The 10,614-nt window shown below is 38.6% G+C and overlaps 1 protein-coding gene across 5 annotated transcripts in view; it reads right to left on the minus strand.

The window, feature by feature from the left end:
* Positions 1 to 10,614, minus strand: part of RAP1GDS1 (Rap1 GTPase-GDP dissociation stimulator 1) — a 155,501-nt gene that overhangs the window by 13,232 nt on the left and 131,655 nt on the right. For all 5 annotated transcript variants that reach the window (XM_027773322.1, XM_027773321.1, XM_027773323.1 and 2 more), the window contains 3 exons: positions 2,403 to 2,546; positions 1,843 to 1,974; positions 514 to 648 (listed from right to left, as the gene is read on the minus strand). In XM_027773322.1, the coding sequence (XP_027629123.1) occupies positions 514 to 648; positions 1,843 to 1,974; positions 2,403 to 2,546 (411 nt within the window). The remainder of the gene's footprint in view (positions 1 to 513; positions 649 to 1,842; positions 1,975 to 2,402; positions 2,547 to 10,614) is intronic.

Raw genomic sequence — 10,614 nt, forward strand, 5'->3', positions numbered from 1 at the left:
AGCCCCCCCCAAAAAAAAAAAAACCCCCCAAAAAAAAAAAAAAAAAAGAGAAGTAGAAAAGAATAGTTTAAACGATCTTCTGTATTATTTTCCATTATAATGTGAAAGACTTTAATCAAAAGACTAATTAAAGTTATTGTTAAAAGTTATATGTCTGCTTGTCCAAAAGAAAAAAAAAACACAAAAACTTGAAAAAGTTTTAGGGGACTTTGTTAATTGATATTATTATCTTAACTCAACTGAAGGTACTTAAAACATAGTTGTGATATGATGAAAATCTAAGAGTTCACAGAAGGTAATTGAGTAAGTGAATGATTTGATCAAAGGCCTAGATTATGGAGGAAGCCTCAGAAAACCTAAGAAATGCGTGATCTATGTTTATGAACAATTTGAAGACAATTTTTTTTTCTTCCTTTTTTTGGTCAGGGCAGGTTGCAAGTCACATAAAGAAAATATCTTCCCAAGATGCTGAATTTTGTTTTCTTCGGAGCTGCCACCTGCTCTCGGTCTTACCTGGGATGGCCAGGTTCCTGAGGGCACTGAGCGCTGCGTGCTGGACGGTCACGTTGCCATCCTCCACATGTCTGTCCAGTAAATCCATGAGCTTTTCTACAATTCCGTTGTCGACCATATGAATACAATTTCCATCTGAACAAAACAAGAGTATTTTTTTCTTTCTCTTTGAAAATACCAATAAATATTTTGTAATACTGATGTCTGCCCATCATCTCCTAGGAGAAATGGAGCTATATGAAAATAAAATGAATTCCAACTCTCTCCCCATCACATTTATAGTTTTTTCTGTTTACTGAGTGCGAAGTCTGATCAGAAACAATTCTTAGAATAGATAATATTTTAAATATCAGAAAAATCCCTACTTTAGAGCCTGGTATCAGAAGGTAAGTGGAAATCACACACTTCAAAGGTCCATTACTTTCCACTTACTGTGAAGGATGCTTACATTCTGCCAATGTGACAGTGGAAGTACTCTACTTCTTGTTACCCTGGCTGATACTTAAATTATTTTTTGAGGAATGCTTCAAACATTTACAAACCAAAGATTGTATTATAATGAATCAGGATTTATTCAACATTTAGCTTCAACAATGATCAATATTTTGCCATTTTTAATGCCATCACTAAGGAGTTGTTCCCCCAAAGAAGGGACTAGAACTATTACTAAGGCAGCCATTACAATAAACATGAGGACAGTTCATATTGGAATAAAATCAAATTAAAAAAATATAAGCTGTATTTCCTAGACAATGTAAGAATGAATTTCTAGACTGAGTTTGTGTTTCCAGGAGTGCTAGACTTCGTAAACAAACATGGTGGTCTGGAGCTTTTAAAATATTATGAAACTAAGTGAAATACTCTACCCCAAACCAGTAGAAATTCATAATTAAGTTTTATGGATATAAAAGTATAAAGTAGAGCACAATAACCCTAGACTGAATATTCAATTGATTAAAGCCAAAATAAAATCACCAGACAAAACAGCACATCTCCTTACATCGGCTGTGTACTAGAAGGGACTCATGTTTACGAAGTGTTGAAGTGCAAAGTAGTCAAGTGGTACCTCGTAATCACTGTTCGGAATCTATTTTATTTTTTATTTTTCAGAATCTTTAAACCATTAGAATTTAGTCAAATTGCATAAAATATGTAATTTGTTAGGAAAGTCACTGTACGTATTTAGATTTCTGAAAAATTTAAGGTAGCAGCATATGCAACACACTGCACAAACTTCTGAACTCTGCTAGTTTTAATATGTGTGATGGCAAAGCAAAAATAAAATATAGATAGAACTTTGATTTCCAAAGGAAAAGCTACTCTGCTTACCATTTCTGGCAAAGTTGGCAATGGCCAGTGCTCCGGCAAGCTGTAGCTGGTGGTTGTTTGATGGAATCCAGGAAAGTACCCTTTGAAATACACTGCCTTTTCCTCCTTCAAATAACTTCTGCATGGATTCATCTGGAGGTCAATGCAACACATAGTTAAATAAGAGATCACGTGGAAGAGAAAATTCACACTTCTAAGTGAAGATCCAACTTGGAAACTGCAAACCTCACTATTAAATTCACAAGGGTTCTTTTCATAATAAACTTGAGACTAGACAATGGAGTTTAGCATTTTTCTAGTCTAAGACCCAAACAGCCATCCAGGTTTCCATCCTTTGGGACCATGGCTCTCTCTACAGCTCTTCGCGTGTCAGAAGACAGTGATGACTCCTGTTTTTCAGGTTCATTGTCTCTCCTTTTATGGTTTTAAGTCATAACATCGAAAAGATGTGAGATAGGAAAACGAGAAAATGCCTAGTACAGAACCTATCCAAGGGACCGAACAAATTAAAAGATAAATCTGACAAGGATGTTCTTTCATTGGTGTAAATCCCAACTCACCTCCAAGCAGCAATAGAACCATTAAATCTGAACCCGTTTTGAGCTCGGCAATGTCATCCTCTTTGTCACTGTCCACCTTCTGCTGAACAATCTCTAGTAGACATTCTACCAGGCCTGCTTCGACCAGCTGTAGCTTAATAGCATCTAAAGAACAATGTGAACAAACACAATCTGAGAACAAACGGGAGTTCTGGTGTAGCAAACCATCACAAAAAATGGTAAGAAACCAAGAAAATGCACGGTTTAGGTAATACATCTTAGAAGATTTGTGTTTCAAAACAAAGTAGCTGACGATGTAACTTCACATACTTTGGTTATTTCATTTTTCTATTTGAAATCGTCACCTTGCACAATGTTTTGCAGCACCTAAGCAAACTGATTCTCAGCTCCGAAGGCAACTAATGTCACTCTATTATTCCAGACATGATGCTCATGTTTTCAAGACAATTCTATAAAATATTCCATATTGTTTATGTCTAGAACACACATACCTGCTATACAAAGTTAAAATATATCCACTAATGGTTCTTGACTACGAAGTTATTGGAAAGAAAAGAACTATTAGTCAATTCCAGCCTATACCACAGGTATACTTAGACTCATGCTTGTATATAACAGATGTTATTTTTCTCGGGCAGTTAATACATTTTTAACTATGAACTTTTAAAAGTCACATTTTTAAAAAAGGGCTTAAGATTTTCACTGTTTTTAAAAATTCATCATAAAGGGACCAGTAGATTGTGTAATGGCTATGTCACTGGACTCCCATGTGGTCGACCATGGTTCGAGACCTGGACCTGGTGGCTTGAACTTACACCAGGTGCGTGTGCATGTGTACCCAAGATCCTGAGAGGAGAATGGAGGAGAAGGGATTGCGACGTGGCCATCCCCTCGGGAGATGATTTCTCGCTTTCTGTCTGTCTCTGTCTTTCTGGCAAGCACACGTGCCCTATAGCAAAAACTTCTCAAAGAAAAAAAATGTCATCATAGAGAGCATGTGCAGAGAGGCAAGTGCGGGAAGCATCCTCAGCAAGGTCTGGTCACATCATAAAACTCTTCCTCCTGCCTGTTGGGATCTTGGGCACACTCATGCATCTGGCACTTTATAGGGCAACAGGGCAGGGGGCTGAACCATGGATGACCAAGTGGCTTCCAGCACTGGAATCCAGTATGCTGTGGACAATGCCACTGGGCTGGACCTGATTTCCATTACTTTAAAGCTTTCTTGGGTGATGGGTGATGGCTATATGGTGGTTGATAATATTAAATTTTCTGTATTTCTGAATGTGTTTTAAAATTTTCACAGTAAAAGTTGAAAAAAAAAGTTGAAGCTGACAACTAATGAAGAAAATAAGGCATTTTAGAGATGGACTTTACATCCCAATTATATATTTTAAATGATCTTCATTGCAAACTCCACTGTGTTATTACATTTCTAATGTCTTAAATACTCTTATTATAGCATTTACTGAAAATCATATTGGCATCCATATCTGTCTCTTGTTAGGACAACTATATACCTTATTTGGCTGTGTATTTTTTTTTTTTTGGGGGAAAGTTTTTGCTATAGGACGCGTGCACTCGCCAGAAAGACAGAGAAAGATGAAGAGACAGAAAGCAAGAAATCACCCCCAACCCTGGAGGATGGCCACGCCGCAACCCCTTGTCCTCCATTCTCCTCAAGATCCTGGGCACGCATGCACATGTGCCCAGCATGAATTTAAGCCACCAGGTCCAGGACTCGAACTGCGGTTGACTACATGGGAGTCCAGCAACATAGCCATCATGCCAACTGCTGGTCCCTTGGCTTTGTATTTTAACCAGACCTGGACTATATAAATGCTTTACGTGTACCTGATACACCCTAAGATAAATGCTGATCAATGGACCTTAGAAATGCATGTGCCACACAGAACGATTTGAAAATCTACTTAGTTTTTGATTTGACTTTTAGTCATTGCTTTCCTATATAAGCACACATACACATCAATGGCAGTTTCAGCTTGTCATCTGGGAGAAACAAGAGCCTTTCTGAAAATAAATACTTAAGACTCTCAGGCAATTTTACTGGGTAAAAATTTAGTGTTTACTCTTCCTATAACCAGGATTTTCTAAATTTTCTCAGACTATAGAAAATATTCAACCTGGACTATTTCTTTAAAAGGTATACTTATACCATGTCATGCTGAAAGTAGGGCGTTTCCTTGGTTACATAATGCAGGGCTAGAAATGTGTGGAAAGTAGAACTGAAAGCCATGATGAGAAAACCTTAAAAATGCTAAAAACCTTGAACTATATGAAACCAAACTTAGAACGCTGTAATTGCTCTTCTATGTAAACCATGAAAACTAAGGATGATCTGCAATGAATTAGTCCAGAAACAAATTTTCAAAGTGTATCATTTCATCTGCTGCACAACTACAAAGCAGGTGAAGGTGGGTAAGAAAACAGAAATGAAAAATAAAAATGTTACTTTGAAATATTACAAGGAAGGTTACAGGTGATTCTCCAGCATGAAATTGACTGATAAAATGTTTTCATTTTGCTAAACTACCAAATGAGTTGAGAATCAGATTTCTCCCTAAAAATGAGATCCATGGCATTTAGAAACTAAAAATGTGTCTAAATGAAAGTTTACGGATCTTTCTTATCACAGTTCGACTGTAATCACAAATACGTGTAGGAGGTTTAAACTGCTCTAAGTAGGATTAGCAAGGCATTCTGCCAAAGTAGACGTTCCAGCACAGTTACCAGCACTGTTCTGTCCCAGAACATCTATCTTTATCACCAGCATCTGCACATACATGTAAAGAGGTATCATATATGTATGCATCATATAGAATGTGTATGTTTGCAAAAATCTTTGGGGGAGTGGTTTTTGCTATAGGGCACGTGCGCTCGCCAGAAAGACAGAGAGAGACAGAGAGACAGAAAGCGAGAAATGACCCCCCAGGGGGGATGGCCACACCACAATCCCTTCTCCTCCATTCTCTTCTCAGGATCTTGGGCACGCACGCACGCACACACACACGTCCGCCACGTGAGTTTAAGCCACCAGATCCAAGACTCAAACTGTGGTCAACTACATGGGAGTCCAGCGACATAGCCACTACACTAACTGCTCGTCCCCAAAAATCTTTTTTTTTGGAGAAGTTTTTCTGCTATAGGGCGCGTGCGCTCGCCAGACAGACAGAGAGAGACATAGAGACAGAAAGCGAGAAATCACCTCCCAGGGGGGCAATCCCTTCTCCTCCATTCTCCTCTTGGGATCTTGGGCACGCACGCACACGCGCCCGGAGTGAGTTTTAAGCCACCAGGTATGGGACGCGTACTGCGGTCGACTACGTGGGAGTCCAGCGACATAGCCATTACGCTGCTGGTTCCCCCCAAAAATCTTTTTTTTAAAGAATTCTTTTATTTAATTTGATTTGTTTATTTTATCAGTGAGGGCCAGAGAGAGAGAGACAGAGACAGAGACAGAGAAAGTAAGAAAGCAAACCACCAGGTCTGGGATTCAAATCATGGTTGGTCATGTAGAAGTCTGTGCCTTTAACAACAATGCCACCTGCTGATCCCTAAAAATCTTTATTTTAAGTGGTTACAAACACACACACACAAACATACAAATGCAGCAGAATCATAAAATACAGACTTTGGGCTTAATCCATTATGAGAAAGCAAATAACTATCACCTAAATCAAGTAATTCACTGCCAGGAAGCCCCTCTGTGTATTCCTCTTTCTGATCACAAATCCCTTCCTTAGTTCCGCTCAAATCACCACCCTGATTACATGGTAATCGTTTCTAAACTTTTTTTATTTATAAGCAAAAGGTTTATTGATACATACGTCCCACAGCAGAATGGACCAGAGATGAAGAGAAACATGTCTGTACTTGTTACTGTTCACCCAATAAACAATCATTCCTAAACACTACAGGTTAGTTTCACCTTTTTGAACTTACACAAATAGAATCATACACTATGTATTTTCCAGTGTTGGTTTTCTTTTCAACATCACATTTTTAAACCTTTTTTTTTTTTCCTTTATTTATTTCTTCTGAGAGAAAGACAGATAGATACCTCCAACAGGGTCTTCATGCTGTCATAGATTCCCAGCCTCAGCCAGCCACCTGCTAGGGTGCAGCACACATGCACACAAATGCCTGACTCGACATTGTTTATCAGATTTTGTTACACTAATGATTACAGCTGTCTTCATCCCTTCTCATAACTGTGTGTTTTTTCCACTGCAGGAATATACACCATGATTTGGTCATTCATTCTTCTTCTAAAGTATTTGAGTTACTTCTAAATCACCCCCACCCCTGGGGGGGGGGATGGCCACGCTGCAATCCCTTCTCCATTCTCCCCTCAAGATCTTGGGCATGCACGCACACGTGCCTGGAGTGAGTTTAAGTCACCGGGTCTGGAACTTGAACCGTGGTTGACTACATGGGAATCCAGAGACATAGCCATTACGCCAATGGTTGGTCCCTCAATTTTCATTATTATTGATAATGCTGCTTTGAACCTTCGACAGCTCCCGGTGCACATTTTTGAGTCTGTAGTTCTGAGAGCAGAACGGCTGGATGACAGGGAAGCCTGTCTCCAACTGCAGAACATACTATTTTCAAACGCATCACTTTACACTCCCACGGGAACTTAATGAGAGTGTTCACTGCTCCATACCCTCATCAACACTTGGTATTCACACACTCTACATGGTATAAAGCATTTCATGTGGCTTGATTTTTGTATTCTCTACTTAGAAGGCTGGGTATATTCTCGTGTGCTTATTAGTTGTATAGATTTCGTTTTATTGTCAAGTACTTACTTGAATCTTTTGCATAGTTTTCTCTACATTTCTTTATAATTTGCGGGAGTTTTTATATATTATACACATTCATTCCCCTACTGGTTACATGCTGTCAATATATTCTTTCACCATTGCCTTTTACCTGTTGTCATGCTCTTTCCTCTTAATGCTATCTTTTTTTTTGGAGAGGTTTTTGCTATAGGGCACATGCGCTCTCCAGAAAGACAGAGAGAGACAGAGAGACAGAAAGCAAGAAATCCCCCCCCAGGGGGGATGGCCACACTACAATCCCTTTTCCTCCATTCTTCTCTCAGGATCTTGGGCATGCACGCACAAGCGCTTGGTTTGAGTTTAAGCCACCGGGTCCGGGACTCGAATTGCGGTCAACTACATGGGAGCTCAGCAACACATCCATTATGCCATCTGCTGGTCCCCTTAATACTATCTTTTGAAAAGGAAAGTTTTTCCTTTAAAATATCCAAATTTACCAATCTTTTCCTTTATGATTAGAGCTTTTGGTGACCTAGTAAAACTTTCTGCTCTTTTGGGTTCTTTTCTTTTCAATAAATTCCTGAAATGAAAACTGAGCTCACTAATTTTAGTATTCCCCCTTTTCTATTGGGTCATCAGAAAACTCATGACGTATTTTTCTATGTTCTTCTACCAAAAATGCACCATGACTTTTCCAACAACCCATTAATATCTACATTTAAAGCAAAAAATTTCTCTAAGTATGACTTTACCTGCATCACGTAAGACACGTGACATAATATATTTATACGGATAATATTCCCATTTTCCTTAAAGATCTTTGACCTCTGAGATATTAGAAGTACATTTCATTTATTTTCTTTAAGAATTTTTTTTGACATAGGGCACGTGCGCTCTCTGGATAGAGTGAGTCAGAAACAAAGAGAGGAAAAAATGAAAAACACTACCCCCCTAGGGGGGAGGCCCTAGAGCAATCCCTTCTCCTTTAGGATTTTGGACATGCACACACACATGTGCACACAGTGTGATTTTCAAGCTGCTAGGTGTGGGACCTGAAGTGGCTGGCCGTGTGAGAGTCCAGCACCTCAACCACTATGCCACCTGCTGGCCCCAGAAGTGTATTCCTTAAGATACAGTGTATTCCTAACCATACAGAGACTTTCTGGATTTCTTTTTATTACTGGTGAGTAGACATTCACTTGGGTTAGAGAAATTCTATGATTACAATCCTTTGCAATTTCTTTAATGATAAGTATACATGTGAAATGCTTCGTACACAATAGAAAAGAAAGAGTTCTATAGTTGGGTGCAGTATTCTAAAATATATCCAGTAAGTCAGTTTTCTTAATCATGATGCTTATATTCTAATTCTTTATTTTTTCAACCAATCGTTCTATAAAGCACTGAAAAAGGCATTAAAATCTCCCATGGTATTTTGAGATTTGCCTATTTTTCTTCATAGTTCTGATTATTTTGCTTCCTGTGTTTTGATCACTACTGTCACCTCCTTATTTCTAACAAGCTTTTCCTCTTTAAGTCTATTCTATTTGATATTAATATAATTACTCTAACCTTCCTTGGATTTGAATGGTATACATTTTTTTCCATCCACATATTCTCAGTCTTCTGAATCTCCTTATATTTACGAATTGTTCATTGTTTAAAAAAATATAGTTATTTTTTTAAAAACCAGGTTGACAAATATTCTTTTAATTAAAGCATGTAGCCACAGATATTTAATAGTGTGTCTTTTTATGCCCTACCTGTCCCCCATGTTTCATTCTCTTGTTTTAAATTGGTAGGGCACTTCTCTCATGCTATGATCCACCCCCAAGCTCAGCCAGCCTGGATGGTGTGTATGCACACTCGGCATGTACATGAGGCCTTGGGATGCAAAACCAGAATTTTCCCAGCTAAGTTCTGGTTCCTCCTAGAACATTTAAAAAAATAAAAAACCTTGTAACTCTTTTTGTTGTATGGTAATCATAAATTTTTAAAAAATTATTTTAGAGGGTCAGATGGTGGTGAAGCAGTAACACAATGCTCTGGATACTGGATCCATCCACATAAGAATGTCCTAAGTTCCTGTCTTGAGGTCTCCCTGTACAAACTGGGTGTGCTTGTATGCCAGAGATCTAGGGCGGCTGGGGGTGGATCATGGCGTGAAGAACCTGTTGGGGGTGTCCATCTCTCTTCCTCTCATAGAATAAATAAATAAACTTAAAAATGTATTTTAGCAGTTGCTGTAAAAGTTGAAATAAGAGAAGACCCCTTCATGGCTACTGAGAACTAGTGATTTCAGGGGACTAGGAGGAATGAAGATTCTCCACTGATAATTCAGCCTCTAGCCCTCAAACTTGTGTGGTAGGAAGAAGACTTTCCAGCCTCCTGTCTCTGTATCTGTCTTTGTCTCCCTCTACCTCTGTCTCTGTCTTCTCATTTTTTGGGTAATTTTTCCTTTTAAAAATTTTTTAAAGTCAAGCAGTTTCTGGGTTTTCAGCCCCTTCTTTCCCTTTTGTTCTGGTTCCAGCTAGAACATTTAAAAAAAAAAAAAAAAAAAACCTTGTAACTCTTTTTGTTGTATGGGAATCATAAATTTTTAAAAAATTATTTTAGAGGGTCAAAGGGTGTAACACAATGCTCTGGATACTGGATCCATCCACATAAGAATGTCCTAAGTTCCTGTCTTGAGGTCTCCCTGTACAAACTGGGTGTGCTTGTATGCCAGAGATCTAGGGCGGCTGGGGGTGGATCATGGCGTGAAGAACCTGTTGGGGGTGTCCATCTCTCTTCCTCTCATAGAATAAATAAATAAACTTAAAAATGTATTTTAGCAGTTGCTGTAAAAGTTGAAATAAGAGAAGACCCCTTCATGGCTACTGAGAACTAGTGATTTCAGGGGACTAGGAGGAATGAAGATTCTCCACTGATAATTCAGCCTCTAGCCCTCAAACTTGTGTGGTAGGAAGAAGACTTTCCAGCCTCCTGTCTCTGTATCTGTCTTTGTCTCCCTCTACCTCTGTCTCTGTCTTCTCATTTTTTGGGTAATTTTTCCTTTTAAAAATTTTTTAAAGTCAAGCAGTTTCTGGGTTTTTAGCCCCTTCTTTCCCTTTATCTTGTTAATAATCCCCTCTTCCCCTCCCAAATCCTCAGGAGAGGCAAAGGCCCAGGCCTCAGAAAACCCCTTCATTGCTACTGAGAACTAGTGATTTCCAATTTTTGCTTTTTTTTCTTAAAAAAATTATTATTTTAGTTTTTTTCTTATCTTTTTCTTTTTCTTGCTTGTTTTTGTTGCTCTTGTTTCTCTCTCTCTGTTTCCTTTTCTGCACACTCCTGGACGCTCAGATTGAACTTCAAGTTTGGGAAGAAACACACTTTTCCATCAGATGACTAGAAATCACTGC

Source organism: Tupaia chinensis, unplaced genomic scaffold (assembly GCF_000334495.1).
Source record: "Tupaia chinensis unplaced genomic scaffold, TupChi_1.0 Scaffold000340_1, whole genome shotgun sequence".
Lineage (NCBI taxonomy): Eukaryota > Metazoa > Chordata > Mammalia > Scandentia > Tupaiidae > Tupaia > Tupaia belangeri.